Below are 17,838 nucleotides of genomic sequence, written 5' to 3'. Positions count from 1 at the left end.
TAGACACTGTTCCAAAACTGTCACGGTTATGTGGTCTGATTCGTCTGGCTCTGACATCATGAAGGGGTGGTGAGAATGGACAGGTACGGTTTCCTTTACCCAATCATTTTACCCAACGCGTTTCTGAAGCGAAATTGACAGTTGCTCAGGCTAATTGGAAAGCGAGTGTTTCCTGTTACACTTTCCAACCAATTAGAATGGCAGTTGGGCGGACCTCCGAGTAGGAACGTTCTCCGGCACCTCATCTCATTCTGCCCAGTTCGATCGGCAACGGGAGCGGAAAGAGGAAAGCAGAGAGCCCGAAGGCAGTAGCCCCCACCACCGCCGGCCCAGGTTACCATCTAGCACCGGGAACTATAGCAAAGAGCCGCCGCCGGCTGAAGCCATTACCAACAAGTAACAATGAGCAGCGAGGCCGAGACACAGCAACAACCGCCGCAGCCTGCTGCCGATGCGGAGAGCCCATCCAGCCCGGCAGCCGCAGCTTCCGCGGGGGATAAGAAGGTCATCGGTAAGACTGCTGGAGCTAGTTAAGCTAACTAGATAGCTAACGTGTTTTATGGCACAGGGGCAATGCGCAAAAGTGGTGGCTGGTAAGGTTGTCAACTCGATCCACAGCTCAGTATACTGTAAACTAAAAAACGTTCGTTAGACACGGCCGTTGAGCCGCACAACGTTAGCACATGTTAAATTACACTGTTACATTAACATTAGAGAAATTTCTATTTTAGCCAACGGGACCCAGTATATTTTTTGGTCCCTTTGGCTAAAATTATTATTTCATGGGCTGTGTTCTGTTCAGTGTATTGGCTTTTACTAACGAGAAGCATTCTTAAAGTTAAATTAATTTTCTTTTGGTGCCTAAAAAACGCTAAACGTTTACGTGCTGGCGATACAGAATTAAAGTATCGGTTGGAAGCTATACAGCGCAAGCTTTTTATAGTTTTTATAGACCGCTGCTTATTCATTCTTTAATAGCTAACACTTAGGCCTTCATATTAAAATAATTTTAGAAGACATGTGAGTATTTTTTTTTTAAATGAGGTATTTTAGACTTTTAATCCCTTATGTTCATTGGCCTCCTCGCGTCTAACTTACGCCATAGAATGCTCTGGTACCGGTCGGCCGTCACGTAAACGAAAAGGTTTTTTCCCGTTATCAGATTCTGTGTGTATATGCCAACGTCGGTGCTCCTTTTAAGCAGGCAGGAAATGGGAAATGATGTATTAAAGTGAACTTTAATGCCATATTTGTGGAACACCGAGATATCAAATGGCTTAACCGGTTACAAATTATATCGAAATCAAGCTAGCGTTAGCGACTTGCCATCCTTTGTTCGCACGAGTCTTGCTCCCCGGTGAAATATTAAAAAAAATAATCTAAAACAGTCGAAACCATATTCAAACTTTTCACTGTTACAATTAGCAGCGATTTATATTTGGATTTGATCAGAAAAGCACCATAGCACAACTGTCAATGGTCGACTATTTTCGGTGGAATTGATGAGGTCTCATTGGGGCCTAGTGATCGACCGACGGTTGCTCGCTTGCTTGCGAAGCTATATTAGCCTAGCCAGCTAGCTTGAGCTATTTACATGGCTAAAGAGGCCATCCAAAATGTCCGCCGTGTATTCCGCTGCTTTCTTTCGCCATTTCCTTGGTTGTTAATTGAAACCAGTATAACCGTGGCATTTTTTTTATTTTAATTTTTTTAACGTCCTAAGTATTTGGTCACAATAGAAGCTGTCCGATGTGTTATGTTCATTTCCGCCTGCTGGCAGTAATCCAAGCACATGGTTCAGACCATCTCAGCTACATAGCTATGCTAACAAGCCAGCTGGGCTCGCTAACATATCCGGGCGCGACTCTACCACGTGTGAACGCTCAGTAGTGCGTCTAAAATGGGGCAGTAGGTCTGCTGTAGTTAAAAGTCAATGTGTTTAGCTACAGCGGCCTGCTATGATGATATTGAAGTCTTTGATTTGGGTGGCATTACAGTAGACGGGGACATTAAAAATAGGGGCAGTCTTGAAATTTACCCGAGAAGTAATCTAGTCGGTACTCGTTCGTGGTACTCGTTCATGGTGCTTACCTCACACCAAATGCAGCTGGCACAAGACACTCCTAAGCGCCAGGATCTATAATAAGAATGACAGTTGGGAGTTATATTTAACTTACACATTAAATGTGTCACTTTCTCATGGTCTGTTCTTATTTTACACTTTGTCATTGTTAGAAGTCTTATTAAATACCAAGATGCATCTAAAATGATCAGTAATATCATAATTTGTGTTCTTTACAGCAACAAAAGTCTTGGGTACAGTCAAATGGTTCAACGTCAGGAATGGATATGGGTTTATCAACAGGTAAGTTGACTCCACCCATCCCTTCTTTCCATAGACCCTGATAACAACTGTGTGTGTGTGTGTGTGTGTGTGTGTGTGTGTGTGTGTGTGTGTGTGTGTGAAACAACATTCCCAATCCTATTATGGCTATGATTTGCTTACAAAGCTACCCAGATGAATTATCTACACGTCTCCAAACTCTGGTTGCATGCATCTGTTAATCCTTACACTCATTCGCTTTGTTGTAGTCTGCAGAGGCATCACTGCTTTTTGTGGCTCAGTAGGATACTTCTAATGGTGTTCTGCTTCTTTCTTTCTTTTTTTAAATTCATAGGAATGATACAAAAGAGGACGTTTTTGTACACCAGGTAAGCTTTGCAATGTTGTTTTTTTTTTCTTTTCACAATTTAAACCAAAATCAGATGATTATGATGATTAGAAACATTTCAAATGTGAACCATTATGATTTCAGACAGCCATCAAAAAGAACAACCCGAGAAAATATCTTCGCAGTGTTGGAGATGGAGAAACTGTGGAGTTTGATGTAGTCGAGGGAGAGAAGGTAAGCTGTTCTTTGGTTAGTAATTTGGTTTTGTAGTCTGCCAGCTTCTAAAGAAAACATCCCATGAATGTTCTCTAGTTTAAAAAAATTAAAAAAAAAAAACCCATCTTACTGCGGACACAGGGAGCAGAGGCTGCAAATGTCACCGGCCCAGGAGGTGTTGCAGTCCAGGGAAGCAAGTATGCTGCTGACAGGAACCGCTATAGGCGGTACCCCCGAAGGAGGGGCCCTCCCCGTGGAGGAGACTATCCAGAGAACTACCAGAGTGATGGAGAGGGTGAGCAAGGCAGCGGAGGACGTGACAAAAGCAGAGAGGGTGGAGAGAATGCCCCTGAAGGAGACTCGCAGCAACAGCAGCGCAGACCCACGTACCCTGGCAGACGGCGCTACCCACCATACTTTGTACGTAGACGATACGGCCGCCGGCCCCCGTACACCAACGCACCACGCGGAGAGATGACTGAGGTATGCTGTCACAGGCTACTATCCTGAAACAGACACCCAGTTGTCCCTAAAGTCGGGACCGTAATATGATTATGTCATACTCGGCTCTTAACCCTCTCCTAACCCTCACGTGGTTGTGACCAATAAATCTTGGTGTATCGGGGGCCTTGCCAATATTTTACAAACTGACTCTAATAGGGTCCCATGATTGTTACGGTGAACTACCTGGTAATGCTCATTCATCATTTCAATATTAACTCTTTAAGCTTGCTAGTTTCATTAGAGTGGTGCATGTCACTACTGAACTATGGTTCAGAAGGCGTTTGACCAGTTTGATCCATTTGCTTTCAGGGAGGTGAGGGTGACGAGAGCCAGGGAGGTCAAGACCAGGGCAACAAACCAGCGAGGCAGAACTACTACAGAGGCTTCCGACCAAGGTTCAGACCAAGGTTTGCATGTTGGCTTCACTGATGTAGGGCTGCAACAATAGGCGAATAAACATTTGGGCTGTTTCCATCCTGGTCTTGTGTCCAGCAACTAAGATTTCTCTATTTGATTCTTTTACTAGTAGTAATCTCCACATGTTTGGATAGAGAAGCTCTCCTTTTGTTGCAGCCTATCCACAAATTGCTGCTGAAAAGCTGCAATTTGTTAGTCACTTGAATCCTGCATCTTGTTTTAGTTGATGTATTTTTCTGCATGGTATTTCTGCCTTGTAGTTGGTGCCCTTATTGTTTGCTTATAGCTTCTTCCTTTTTGTTTGTTAACTTTAGGGGTCCACCCCGTCCCAGACCGGTGCGGGACGTTGAGGAGGACAAGGAGAATCAGGGCGGTGAAGGTGGTCAGAATCAGCAGCCCCGCCAGCGCCGCTACCGCCGCAACTTCAATTACCGCCGCAGACGCCAACAGACTGGTGGCAAACCTGGCCAGGAAAACAAGGAGGCCAAGACAGGAGGTGACACATCGGCAGAGAAAACGTCCGCTCCCGAGGCCCAGCAGGGTGGGGCTGAGTAGGAAATAACCTGCCCACCGGCACCTACCATCTTTTACCATCGTCCGGGTGAGTCTGCTTTGACCATATTCATAATGTCGGATTTTACATGTGTTCATTAGATTCAGCATCTGGGACTGAAAGCAAAATAACTAGGCAGCATTACAGCAGTGTAAAGCTGAATAGCTTGTCCTATACACTTTTTGGCTCTGTAGTGGACAGTCCAAAAGCCTGAGGTAATCTAGTGGATTTGATTAAGCAAACAGTCTGGCACCACTGAGCTCTCACTTTTGTCTCACTTTTGTCTTTTGTCTGAACAGCATCTCTGAATAGTGTCTCTGGTGATGCACATTTTTAGGCATTTCATTATACACCATGCAAAATGTCTAAATCCAAAAGGCTGGGAATGTTTAATAAAAACTTACAGTGGACTAATTGCTAATTTTCTTCTTTTACAGTTTTTTTGTCAACAAGAAGAAACATCAAATAAGATCTGAGCAATAAAGATTTGACTTGACGATCGTCACAAGCTTGCACCATGCATTTGACCAGATTACCACCGATGGCCTGCAGAATCTATGCAGACTTGTTTTTTTTCCATTATTTTTATGTGACAGCTACAAAAAGTTTTGGGGAAACAGCAAATGTTTTTCTAAATCTGTCCTAAGTTTTTACACCAAATGGTTTTTAAAGATAAAATGGAATTTGATATCTGGTCAGTTTGACATTTTTAAATAACTTTTTATGTATTCAAACATTTTAACAAAATGCAAGCTCAAATAAAAGTCCAGAACCCAGGAAAAATGTTTGTGTGGCTGTTTTTTTTTTTTTTTTTATTTCAAGTATACAGGATATGGAAAAAGACAGTCTTTCATTTACAGAGGACACAGTTTAAGGTTTTGTTTTTATTCCCCATTTCATATAAAGATGAGGGACTTAAGCAATGGTGTGGTTATCATCAACTATATTTACAGTGGTAAATGTTTAATCAGAACTTTGGTCACTTTTTCACAGCACAGTAATAAAACCCTTTAAAACATTGTAGACATTGACAGTGTAGTACCAGTATTTATCCACAAATGTGTTCTACATCTAAAGATCATTTTACTGCAGCAAGTAAATTAAAATGCAGCTTAAAAACCAGCTAAACAGAAAATGGCTGGAGTGAGCTGTACAAGGTGACTAAAATGTACACTTGGCCAGGAAGTCTTTATGCTGCACATTCGTACAGGTGGACAAAAATCCTTACTGTTCAATTGTTCCTGAAAGAGATCGACACAGTTTCAAATAATGTGTTTTGATAGCCTGATGGTAGAGAGAAAAATGGAAGGCACAAGGTAGAAATAGGAACCTGAATCATCGCATCTGAGACCAGAGAATAGCATTAATGATTGGTTATGGTTTTCTCTGTGCCCAGTCAATGTTTTTCAGTCGGTAATGGACTGCTGGACCACATCTACTATAATTGATAGTTTGTTTAGTACGATTCATCAGTAGTACAATGTCTCAGACGTTGGTCTCTTTGCGCAAACGCTTCATACGCTGTACGTTGCTCTCCATGGCGTCAGGGTTGGTGATCTCTGTGGCACAGCTATCAGGAAACCAGCCCCTCACTCCATCTCGCATTCTCTCCCCATAGCACCATCCTAGGAGAAGATCGCTGTTAAGGTCAACTTTAAAGCACCTTACATTTTATTTTGCGCTTTTAACCAAAAGAACAGCGACACTCTTGTGTTTGATGGTGTGAAATTTGCATTGTATTACAGATTGGAAAGAAGTTAAGGTCTCACCCTCTTGTTTTTGTAGGACAATGACAAGCTCGGCCTCTTTCAGGCCCAGTTCATCTGGCTCCTTTGGCATGTAGGATTTGGTGGCCTCATACTGTGGCAGACCTGAAAAGCACAAGGCGGTGAAGTTTATAAAACTGTATGTTGAACATCTTACTGTCCTACAAAGGAGTAGGAAGCTAACTTATATCCAACAGGGTGTAAAATTACACCAAAGTACATACCATAACTTCTTTGGAGTGGCACACCCTTTGATAACAAAACCAAATGTCAACAGCTATGCTTGCTATTAAACTACACAAGCTGCAACCCCACCTCTAATAGTTTTGCTGTCTGTATGGTAAACGGACTGGTTCTTCTGGAACTTTTCATTTTTAAAATACCATTTTAATGTCTGTATCTATTCTGATCTTATAGCAACAAAGACATTAGTCACGCCAGGCCAGGTAATCTTTGAATGATTCGGCTACATCTGTGTCGACAGAAAAAACAAAATACTTTTACTATTTGATGCTTTTGAGTCTAAATGGTAGGAAGTTTGAATTATTGGAAGCTTTTCTTACAAGTTCTTTATGGATCAAAGGAAATCTAACAAGCTCAACCGAAGAAGAAATAAACCCTGCAGCTGTGTAAACAAATAAGACGGCAAAACTGAATGCAAATCATCTGTTTTCTGTGCTGCACTGTGCTGAGGGAGTTCATAACAAATGAATAACATCTCAGGAAAACAAACACTGTGATTAAACGTATTATTCTTTATAATAATACAAGCTTACCATCAGTATTATTGGAGCAAGCTGTCTCCTTGTGTTCTGTAAGAGCAACTATCCATCGTTCCCGGTCCACCCTTGGTGATAGAAAATAAAAAATAAAGCACAATTAAAAAAAATAAAAAATAAGACTACAAACCAGTGTTTTCTACAGTGAAATTCATAACATGGGAGGATCTTAGGCTGCCATTAAGATTCATGGCAGTAGAGAGCGCCAGACACAAACTATTAGATGTGGTCTTCGAGGTGGTAAATGTAAATGTGATTTTGAATAAAGAACTACTATCAGTATTGAAAGAAAGCAATATTTTAGAATCACATTGTGATATAAAGCATTAGAAGTTGTTAGACCTCTGGGTAAGTAAACTTTTCTTTGAGATATATATAGCTGAGCTTAAGAGGAGTCTGAAAGTCACAGTACCTGGACTCAGCCAGTAGGGAGATTTGCTCTGCTCTCCCTTCACTGTTCTTGCTCATCAGTAGTCTAAAAGAAAGGTAGCTGGAGTTGTTCTTGGGAGACGTAGGCGCCCTTTTCTCTCCATCCTCACCCATCTCCACCTCAATATTCTCTAAAGTAGCGTAATCCAACACCACAAAACTCTCCTCACTGGACAGACAATTGGGAGAAAACAAACAAACAAAAAACAAAAAAGAAAGTCCATCACATGGCAGTTTTAAGCTTATTGTGTTGTCTTGCCAAACTTGCTGTGAAACCTAGTTTATGCATGTGTCAATGTACCTAGATCCCAAGCAGCTAAAACTCCATCACTTGATTGATAATGGTCTCTCCTAGATACTATCACTTGACTTAAAAATGTGTCTAAATGACTCCAGTGTTGTTCCTCTGAGCTGACATTGTTTGCTTTCTCCCTAACTCAAAACAGAAAGCTGTAGTCAGTCGAGCTGACACGCTGAATGCAGGATCGAAGAATCTCAAGTATGCAAGCACCACATCCATACTCTCTCCTTGCTCTGTCCCTTTCCCTCCTCTCTTCTGTTTCTCATATTCTGTCAGCAGCTGGATCTACTTAGTATCCACTACAGTCACAAGGAAATAGCAAGCAAGTGAATTAAACTGTTTGTGGGTTTAAGTGTTCTCTTCTCTTGCCCGCTTTAGCAGATGTCCAGGCAGGTTCTACTGTACTCTACCATTAATCTTTTAGGTGTCCACTACTTATGGTCCACCAGGAATCATCTTAAGATACATCATTTGAATATTTGTCATCAAAATCAATGAAAAAACTCAATCATTACACAGGGAAAGCCTTAAACTAACTCTGACAGTCATCTTCATACTCAGCTTCAAAATTTCCCACTGTATCCAGATAATAGTATTTTAGGTGAATACGATTGTTGGCACTCCACTCCCACTCACCTCTTCTTCTTGGTGACAATCAGTACATCGCTGAAGACAAACAGGTAGTAGCTTCTGGTGCTGAAAGCCTTCCATATGCTGAACTCTTCAAGTGAGAGGCGCAACTCACCGCGCTTCTTCAGCCACCGCGATGATGACACCAGTGGGAATGCCTGTCAGCATCAACAGATTTATCATTCCAGGTTAGCAAAGTGGACTCAGGTTTTATATGAATTTTTAAATGACATTGTTATTTATTACTACAATCATTTATGATATTTTACTAATCAATGTAACCATATGTATGTATCAGTGTATTCTTTCTTGACTGTGTGGAAGCACACCTTGATTTTACCAAAATCCATTTGTTTCTCGATGGTGTACATCTGCTCAGTTCGCTCCATCCGTCTAGCTCCATCATTGCAGCTAGTGACCAGCTGTTGGCATAATAATTTTAACAATAGCAGCGTAAATGTCCCAGTCTGCTCTCAGATGATAACTGTGAAGCTGCAGAGTGCTTTACATGCATCCTAGCTGAGGTGTGCTCAGTACCTTATTGATGTAGTGCAATGCCCAGATAGCAGCAAAGTACTGCGCTGTTCCTTGTGTAGTTTTCTGGCTGATTGTCTGAGGAGCAAACAAATACCAGTTACTCTCTTGTGTATTAGTTAACACTTAGTACATAAGAGCCCGACTGATATACTGGCAGGGCTGATATACTAGTATCAGCATTTATAATTCAATAATAATATAGTCAATAATTTAAATAAAAAAAATGTTAAAGAAAATGGATGGATAGACACAAAGACTTTGTAGAAACACCCTTCAAAAACGTTTGTCCACCAGAGGGCACTCTGCGACTATCTTGCAACACTACAAAAACAATCAGCTGATCTGAGCAGAGAAGGGCAGAGCATAAACAAGTAATCCACAACTTGTTGAAATAGTAAACCAGGATTATTTTTAAACTGCATTGTCAGGCTTCTGATTATGTTTCATGTGTCTGAAAGAAAAAAAAAATCGGCTGATGTATTGGATTTCTACCAAATCCTGTGTCAGTCGGGCTCTAATGAATGTATGATTCTGATTCACTAAAAGAGAAAATACACACAGAACCTGCTGACCATGAACCCATATTTTTTTTAAATGTCCCTTTTAAGTTGCTTTGTATGTTCCACTCTAAAACAAAAAGAAAAAAGAAAGAAAAAGAACTTTTACTCATATAGTAAAGCAAAGCTTAAACTGACATCCAGCAGTAGTGGCAGTCTGGTTACTCGCTGCATGGGAAGGATGAGAAAGGAGAGCATGGGGAGACCTCTGCATTCACTGTTCATTTCGATTTTCTTCAGGGTCTCCTTGAACGCACTGTTACTTGACCTAAGAGATGCAGAAAGACACATGTTCAGCTCATTTAGCCATGTTACCGGAGAAACTCAATAGCTTGTTCTTCTACTCACAATAACTTCTGCAGGGTCCTCTGCTGAAAGATCTCGTTGGAGCAGTAGCTAATGTACGGCTCAAAGTGGTTAGCAGCGTGGGTCTGAACGATGTCGCTAATGTCCATGATCACTGGGTTGTCAGAGTGACGTTGTTCAAGGTCCTCAAAAAACCTGAGGGAGAGTTCAGTAACAATTTAAAAGATATGTTATTTCTCCCACCTCTGTAGGACATATACAGAGGGTGTTCAGGCTGAACTGACTGTGACCACTGAACAGTTTACATTTCTGATGTGTAATACAAATCAATCAATGCACAGATGAAATATTTCTCTGACTCCAATGAACCAAACTTCTTTGAAATTTTGAGAAGTAGTTAAATAGTTAATGCACCCCCCCCCACACTGACCAATGATTTATTCAAGCACAAAAAAAAAAAAAATCACCTAATTCAAGGGTAGTACCAGTGTTTTATCCACACATAACAGACTACTTAGCAAAGAACCCATTTTAAACTGATTGGGCACTTTGTTACTAGGAGCCTGTTGCAAAAACACAAACTAAAACCCAGTTGTTACCATTTCTTTAGTTGAAGCAATGAAAAATACTGTGAGGACACTGTTTGACAGAGAAAAAAAAAAATTTCCCCAACAGTGCAATTAGGGAAAAATTAGATTAGCTGTGATTGTCAAGCTATTAGCTTGATGGAATTATGAACACAAAAGAATGCCATCAGATTTTGATCCACCATGCAATACTATTTGGAAAGCATCTGATCAGCAACAACTTCATTTTTCAGCATGACAATGATCTCAAACACACTACCAGTGGAGTAAAAGCACATCTAGACAGACAAAGCCACAATGAAACACGGTCTTGGATTGGACAGATTGAGTGTGGGATCATTTTGACAGAGAACGGAGCAAAAGGCAGCCAACATATTCTTGAACACTACTTAAAGAAATGAGAAGAAGAGAGTTCAGGTTATGTTGAAAAACTAAGGTGGCCATACTCAAGCTTTCCTTTCTAGCACATTAAAGTACAAACGGTTTTTGCCGTGTATAATGTATTTCCATGTGCGCACATGTTTCAGGAAAGAACTGCACAAACGCCTAACTTTTCTAACAAAATAACAAAGAAGTGGCTCAAGACTTTTGCACAGAACTGTATATTAGTTTAAAAAAAAAAAAAAAAATCTATGACTTTCACACCACAATCTAAAATCAAAAATGACCTTTAAGTTACATCAAAGTATTTGGGATATAACTTCTATCACTGATCACAGAAATAGTTTGTGGCAATGTTAAGCAACTTTAGTAACAGGAAGAAACATCTTTTGACCTTTGCCTCACCGGTTTCGAACAGATAAATAACAAACATCAACATGAAAAATGACTTTTAGCCCCGCTCTTGAAAAGTGCATTTTAAACAAACAAAAAAGAAAATGAAACCTGGAAACCGCCCAGCCAACAAACCAACTACAGGGGACACACACACACACACACACACACACACACACACACACACACACACACACAGTTTTACTTGGAAACAGAAGAAGAGGCTCAAAGATGAAAGGGCATTTCTCTTTGTTAATAAAGTTGCTTGCATTACACACAGGCTGGTTTCAAACACATTATCATTATAAAGCCTGGGAATACCACTCTGAGCAGATAGGCAGCAGAACCAGTTTGACTAGCAAGTTTTAACATGTTTATGGGGCCTACAGGACACTACAGAAATGCTAATGGCAAATGCTCTACCTGAATCAACCTTTTTCCTTACAAGTAATATGTTTCAGATGAATTCGACATCACTGCTTTCCCCAGAAAAAAATAAAATAAAAATGAAGGTCTTTTTGAAATTAGCAAAATACAGTAATGATGACTATGAGATCCTTAAGAGTCATGCGCTGACCTTTGACTAACGTCACGGATGACGGCAATATTGGAGAAGAGGTGGTGGTGCTCTGTGGCCGTCATTGTCTTCCTCAGTGTTTCGCTTTCCTTGAAGTTGCGTACTAGGATACCCAGGCTGTGCAGGTATGAATGCTCTGAGGTGATGATCTCAAAAATGGCCTATCAAGTGAAGACAACAAGTTACACAACCAAGTAAATCGGAATGAGCCATTCACTCTGCAACATGTACTTGCTGCTGTCAAGTTCTTTCACTTTAATTCACCGTGTTCCTTATTTCATGTGTGTGATGTAGTGAGTTCCTACATATCCCAGAATTCCTTCAGAGAGATAGGTTTTTGCTCCTTCCTTTCAGAGAGATAGCATCTTCTTACGGCATTCTGCTTTGTTAATTTTATCACTACATTACAACCAGCCAGAAAACCCAGTGTGCAGCATGTGACAACATTATAAAACATGAGCGTTTGCTGCTGTGCATTCTGGTTTATCAAGGCTGCTGTGGTTTTCAAAAAAAAAAAAAAAAAAAAAAAAGGCAGTTCAAAGGGAGCAATGCCTAAATGCAGTTTTAGTATTGCAGATATTCATCTTAAAATTCACAGAACACTGAAGTGTAATGAATGCAAAACCAGCAGACACTTCACCACTGCTTGATTAGTAGCAGTGTGTTTTCAGCTGTATAACAGAATAAACACTATGTTTTACATTATCTTAGTTTACCACTAGTGTTGTGGTTAGAACCTTGGAGGAACGAAGAGGTTGGAACGACACACCTTCCAGGAATGACCAAAGGGCATGAGCTGAGCTAAATCTAACAAGTTCTGACTTGAAGCTTGAAATGTCAATAAGTAACACTGCGTGCTGGACTGAGTAAAGATCTCTGTTGCAAGAATCTCAAATCTTCATTACACTACAGTCTATCCACAAGGAGTGCAGCATTTTTTATTAACCTCAGCAATCCTGAACTTCAATAAAATGCTTTCATAGTTCCTAAAACATGATTTGAACGACTGCAGGAAACTGGTTCACCATTTAAAGTAGACCTATGAGTTGACCAAAAGTACAAAGGAGCATGATAAGCACCTGTGTAGCCAGAGAATGATTACATTCACAGGGTGTGGCTTTATTCAGGGACTGTAGTGCATACAGGGTGGACCTTTGCTATTGACACAACAGCTGACATCTCAGACGGCTGGTGAGGGAAAAAAATCCCCCCTGGGATAGTGTTACACTGCACAGATAGTATCAGTTTGTGATGTTTGTTGGCTTTTCAGAAGTTTCTGGAATGAAATATAACTGGATTTGTTGTTACATTAACTTCACCGGAACCCACCTTAGCGGGATCCTAACCTGCTTAGAGAGCCTTTAGACAAATTCTCTGAGAACAGGTTTCCATTCAGGAAATTAATTCAGGATGAACTTTTTCCCCCTAAACAAAAACTCTGTGTAAACTATTGGGCTAAATCAGAGTTTTCTTACGAAACCTTCAGTAATCATGTTGTGCTTGAATCCATTTAATCACCTTTTTTTAAAAAACAAAACAAAAAACCAAAAACAATTTCCTGTATGTCCCCAATTCTACTAAACTATAAAATATGATAATAATTATTGCATTAATAAACTGCAATCCAGTATAAAAAAAAAAAAAAAAAACTATTAATAGTCACTGCATGTGTGGGGGTTTCTTATTCTGGTATCAGTTTTTATTGAAACCACAGGCTGTGGCAGCTTTTCTCTTTATCTGAGTGAATGGAAGCAGCATATCATCATATCATAGTTCCCCCCCCCACATTCTGTCATCAAGAATATTCCTAAAACATTTTATATAGCGAAAAAAGTTATCATTCTTAATGTAAACATTTTGGGTGAAATGCTTTGAACTTGTCAAATGTTTTATGGTTGCATTTATGGTTTATCCACGGAGTTTTAGTGGTGTGCGGTTTTCTGTAGCATGCTGAAGCACACCACAATCCCTCTCAGAAAAGGGGTCAGTAGTACTTGGAAGATGAGGGAACCGGTAAATCCAGTGTTGCAGCGTCGTGGAGAGTAATGACTCACATGAAAATAACCAAATTGGTTTGTATTGTAATCATCGTGGACTTGTTTTCTTCATGGCCAGGCTTTGTGATCACCTGATCTGTACTGCTGTGACACAGAGGTTTACTGGTCTCTCTGGATTCATCCAACTGCACCATCCACCATCAGCTCATATCGTGGCTGTCTTTCACCCATACCCCTACTACAAAGACTGAGTTTGTGAAGTGATCCTAAGGAGCAGCATCATCTTAAATTTAAGCTAATGATGATTGACCAAATTAGTTCATTAATCTTTACCACAAACTACTCAGTTCCACAGCCTGCAGTGCACATTTTATTCATTGCTAAAGAGATTTCATTACATGAACCAGATACCTTCAACAAGACAATATGCACCTACCCAGTGCGTGCCATATTAAACGAATAAACCTACTCATACAATTTTTACATTTCTTCTGGTCCTTAACCATGACCATAATCTGTCACCTTCCTCTGTGTCCTCTCTTGTTGACAACTTAATCTGAGATTTGTTACACAGTAAAGTTAACCTTACCAGGCCAACCTGATATAGTAAGCAGCTATGTAAGCATGCACACACTTACCTCCTGTCGCTTTCGCTCCTGAGGTGTGACCGAGTCCAAAATACCGGTGTCCTTCACCTTTAAAAGTGATATAAAAAAAAATCAATAGTTTGAAACTAATATTTCTGTGAATAATTTTTTTGAGACCGTTATATAAAACATATTCTGTACAGTAAGAGTAAGCGTTTATATCAGATAACTTTAATTCAAATTGATTTGAAAAAAAAAAAAACCCCAATGGGATAAAAAACCCCAGAAGGCAGACAGTGCTCTCTGCTGAAGGAAGTGAGGACTGAAAATGATTTCTATACCAGCACGCTGCTTTATTGATAACTGAAGATTATTATAGACTGCTCTTAGCCTATACTTGATTCCCTCATTGCATTTGGACATGTACCAGCTGGCTCCAGGTGAGCTGGGTTGGTCGGTAGCTCTTTATCACAATGCCCTGATCATTTGCAGCAGGCTCTGCCACCACAGACTCATCAAGGGACTCATCTTGGTTGGTGGACTGCAGCCCCCGCTCACGGATTTCCTGGTAGAGGCGTGGTGTAGCTGAGGACAACATCAACATCAAATTGAACTCAGAAAATTTTATAGTCATAGAGTCCTAAATGCACAGTTCTAAAAGTATCTACTATCATGATCAGCTTACGTGTGGATTTTGCTGTTTTTCACTCACAAATGCCACAAAAATGCCAAAGCTGGATTGTGACACCATATTAAGATGGATTATTTGAGAATGAAAACGAGGGAGGTGAGAATGTATCAGTTAGGTGGACAGCCGGTAGACAGAGAGTGTGTTAAATGTGCAGGTTAAAGATCAAAGAGCAGGTTAAACATCGAATGATCCTCGAGGACTTAAAAAGAAGCAAACAAGCAAACAGAAGTGTTGTTTAGGCAGTTCTCAATCAGCTGCTTCAGTATCAGTTTTATAAACTGAGTTTTCTTCTCAATTCCACACAACTAGATCTGAGAGATGACTTTAAAAATCACATCTCAAAAAGGAGACGTCGCAGTGCCTGACGGTTCGGGACAACCTTCAAGGCCCAGCAAGTAGTTAACATGCCAGGAGTGTTCAGGGAGAACGATTTCCGTTTCGGTCCCCTCCTTTCCAAGCTATGGCATGGAAATTATAGCTTTCTCTGCATGAGGTTTTCATGACTGAGCATACGATTAATTTGCAATCTAGTTTCAAAATGTCAAATTTAATTGGTATTTTCTGAGTATTTGTAGCCCTTTAACCCAATTAAGAGACGCAGACAACGCGGCGCACGGGTGGACATACCATCTTTGAATGATCCACGTTGTCTCTGGTTCCTCTTTCTCCCCAGGGTTCCCTAGAGACAAAACAGCAGTGCAGCCTGAAGTTACTGTGGAATAAATGTGTGTCACTGATGCTGATATTTTTTCCTTTCTTTCCTCATTCTGCCTTTAACAAACTTCCTGAACACTAGTCTAGTCGATTGTGGAAAAACACCATCATCTTTATTACTAAAGTTGAATGTTGCTGACACTATTGGGTATTCCCCCTGTCACCTATTAAAAGGACAAGACTGTATCAGCTCTGCTTATTTAAGAACTTTGGTAGCTACACCAGACTGAAAGAGCTTGACAGACCCAGTCGAAGTGTATGTGTTTAAAGGTCACAACTACACAAAGAAAATGATGCTGCACATGCTCCAAGTAATTGGATAAGTTAAAGTATGATTAATTAGAAGGACTAGCTCGGATGCCTGTTTTTCTAAGCAATTCATAAGCTAATATCAAACTGTGACATGCATACAAGTTCTCATCTAATTTGCAATATATTTGTGGCAGATGGGCAGAGTAGAGCACTATCCTTAGACCCCCTGGCCTCAACTTATGTACCTTACGTCCATGGGTGCGAATTGGGGCAGGACTGGGTGCTCTGCCCTCTCTAACAGGTTTCAGTTCGGTTGCAGTTGCTTGTTCTGTCGCCAAGGTTTCAAAATTCAAGCTAATTATTGCCGCTCTGTATGACTGGTTCCTGCGGTTCCTCCTAATACCAAAACCTTCTCCATCACTGTCGTAATCGTCCCAGGACACATCCGAGCGACGGCTTTGGTTCGCACTGCTGGAGTTCTCCAGTCCTACTGGGAATGTCACCACGGTGGTGTGGTGTCGGTTTTTAGGCCGGCTGGACACTGCTAACTTCTTGGGGATCATTTGCTCCTTGCCAACCTTCAGCGCAGCAGGACTTGTTGTGCTCAGAACCACCTGCTGAGGCACCGCAAGCCTGTCCACTTTATCATCATCCACATCCTCCGCTTGCTCCTTGGGTGTGGATGCTTCAGGCTCGGGTGTTGCAGAGCCTGGCGAAGGGCACTCATCACCCGACTCGTATATATGGAGTTCTGTGGCGAACTGACTTTCCACGATCTGAGGGACCTGGCAGTCCTCTGACTGGCTCTGAGACATGGCGTCCTCCTGTCCTAATGTTGGCTGGTCTGGGCTCTTCAGCAACTACAACAATGGACAAAGTACAGAATTGAAAGGAGTTATAATGTATAAAGCAGGACCTTAAACAGAAACAAGGCAAAAGTCTGGCCCTAAATAATCTCCAGTGACCCACCTTGTGATCCAGTTCCGCTCTCAGACAAGCACTCAGAGTTTTGATACCCTTCAAACTCATATGAAGAGACTTAACCCATGAGTCACCACTTACTCCTACGCTGGACTGTAAATCTGTACGCCGCAGTAACCACAAGAAAAGAAACTTTTTAATAAGCTGGCTACTCCTGTCCTGTTCTGTGAACAGTCCAGCGCAGACCCATAAGCCCGTTTTAATACATGCGTACTTCTTATAAACACATCTCTATTATAAATAAGCCCGGCGAAAGTCTTTAAGTGGCATTCCTACCAGCCAGTAAGAAATCAGCTTTGCATGTGGGTTTCAAATATAAAATCCCGCTGCTGTAAATCCACTTTAAGTGTTTTGGGTTTTTTCCGTGCATTTCGCCTTACTCGCAAATTGATTTCCAATAACTTCGCTGCCTGTAAGACGGATTAGGGTGGGAGAGGGAAAAAATGTCTTCCTCACATTCCCACAGTTCAAAACAGCGAGATGACACGCAATGCAAGCAACACCGAGACTGGGAGAGGTCCAACAAACTGCCCTACCTGAGTGAGCAGAACTTCTGACAGCAGCCTCGTTTACTCGCTGACAGCACGGGTCAGTCCGCCGGTGCTTCCGGAGCTGCTGTCCGACGCGCAGAAAGAGTGCAGCTTTTATTGAGCTGCAGCTGTACTCCTCCGCCGCTTTCTGTCACATTCTCCGTCTTTACTCGCCCACTTCCTCCTGTGTTTGCAGGCGCCCGTTAAAGCGAACCCTTTACGTCACTACAGGTGAGCGTCAATCAATCATTAATAAGCGACCGTTTCGATGAAAGCAGGACACAGCTCGCGAGACAGCTTCTCACGGATAAGCAGCCTTATATTTAGCCATTCATATTTAACACCTGCCCCTGTGATGCTGGATTATCCTATTTACCAGTCTCGTCTCGGTCATACAAACCTTGACTTTGAAAAAAAAAAAATATATATATATATACATTATTATAGAGCATCAAGTAGAATTTTGACATTTGAGTAGCTG

General features: G+C 41.2%; 2 protein-coding genes across 6 annotated transcripts; one reads left to right on the top strand and one right to left on the bottom strand.

Moving 5' to 3' along the window:
- Positions 1-254: 254 nt before the first annotated feature.
- Positions 255-4,961, top strand: ybx1 (Y box binding protein 1). 4 transcript variants are annotated; one of them, XM_040047352.1, is made up of 8 exons: positions 255-511; positions 2,302-2,365; positions 2,679-2,712; positions 2,817-2,906; positions 3,030-3,371; positions 3,702-3,787; positions 4,124-4,410; positions 4,800-4,961. In XM_040047352.1, the coding sequence occupies exons 1-7, from the start codon at positions 403-405 to the stop codon at positions 4,362-4,364; spliced, it is 966 nt and encodes a 321-aa protein (XP_039903286.1). In that variant the 5' UTR covers positions 255-402; the 3' UTR covers positions 4,365-4,410; positions 4,800-4,961. The 4 variants fall into 4 exon arrangements, with proteins under 4 accessions (XP_039903286.1, XP_039903285.1, XP_039903288.1 ...); XM_040047351.1 differs by having other exon boundaries at positions 3,702-3,799; XM_040047354.1 differs by having other exon boundaries at positions 256-511; positions 3,030-3,308.
- Positions 4,962-5,143: 182 nt separating this feature from the next.
- On the bottom strand, positions 5,144-17,629 carry arhgef16 (Rho guanine nucleotide exchange factor (GEF) 16). Of its 2 annotated transcripts, none has more exons than XM_040047345.1 (15): positions 17,364-17,629; positions 16,092-16,706; positions 15,508-15,559; positions 14,617-14,774; positions 14,241-14,297; positions 11,606-11,766; positions 9,710-9,862; positions 9,500-9,629; positions 8,805-8,879; positions 8,597-8,689; positions 8,274-8,425; positions 7,320-7,505; positions 6,905-6,975; positions 6,132-6,233; positions 5,144-5,987 (listed from the first exon to the last, which is right to left on the bottom strand). In XM_040047345.1, exons 2-15 carry the CDS (start codon positions 16,659-16,661, stop codon positions 5,848-5,850), a joined length of 2,100 nt encoding a protein of 699 aa, XP_039903279.1. In that variant the 5' UTR covers positions 16,662-16,706; positions 17,364-17,629; the 3' UTR covers positions 5,144-5,847. The 2 variants fall into 2 exon arrangements, with proteins under 2 accessions (XP_039903279.1, XP_039903278.1); XM_040047344.1 differs by lacking the exon at positions 17,364-17,629 and adding an exon at positions 16,816-17,321.
- Between the last annotated feature and the right edge of the window lie 209 nt (positions 17,630-17,838).

The sequence above is a fragment of the Simochromis diagramma genome, unplaced genomic scaffold, assembly GCF_900408965.1.
Source record: "Simochromis diagramma unplaced genomic scaffold, fSimDia1.1 OVJJ01000387.1, whole genome shotgun sequence".
Lineage (NCBI taxonomy): Eukaryota > Metazoa > Chordata > Actinopteri > Cichliformes > Cichlidae > Simochromis > Simochromis diagramma.
This window is presented reverse-complemented; position numbering and strand designations above follow the sequence as displayed.

Excerpts from the sequence above, each read along its gene's own strand:
- ybx1 (XM_040047351.1), top strand. The coding sequence starts at position 403 with ATGAGCAGCGAGGCCGAGACACAGCAACAACCGCCGCAGCCTGCTGCC. Across the intron at positions 2,366-2,678 it reads GGATATGGGTTTATCAACAG|GAATGATACAAAAGAGGACG; the intron begins GTAAGTTGACTC and ends TTAAATTCATAG. Across the intron at positions 2,713-2,816 it reads AGGACGTTTTTGTACACCAG|ACAGCCATCAAAAAGAACAA; the intron begins GTAAGCTTTGCA and ends TTATGATTTCAG.
- arhgef16 (XM_040047344.1), bottom strand. The coding sequence starts at position 16,875 with ATGAGTTTGAAGGGTATCAAAACTCTGAGTGCTTGTCTGAGAGCGGAA. Across the intron at positions 14,298-14,616 it reads AGCTCACCTGGAGCCAGCTG|GTGAAGGACACCGGTATTTT; the intron begins GTACATGTCCAA and ends TCACTTTTAAAG. Across the intron at positions 9,863-11,605 it reads ATCCGTGACGTTAGTCAAAG|GTTTTTTGAGGACCTTGAAC; the intron begins GTCAGCGCATGA and ends ACTCTCCCTCAG.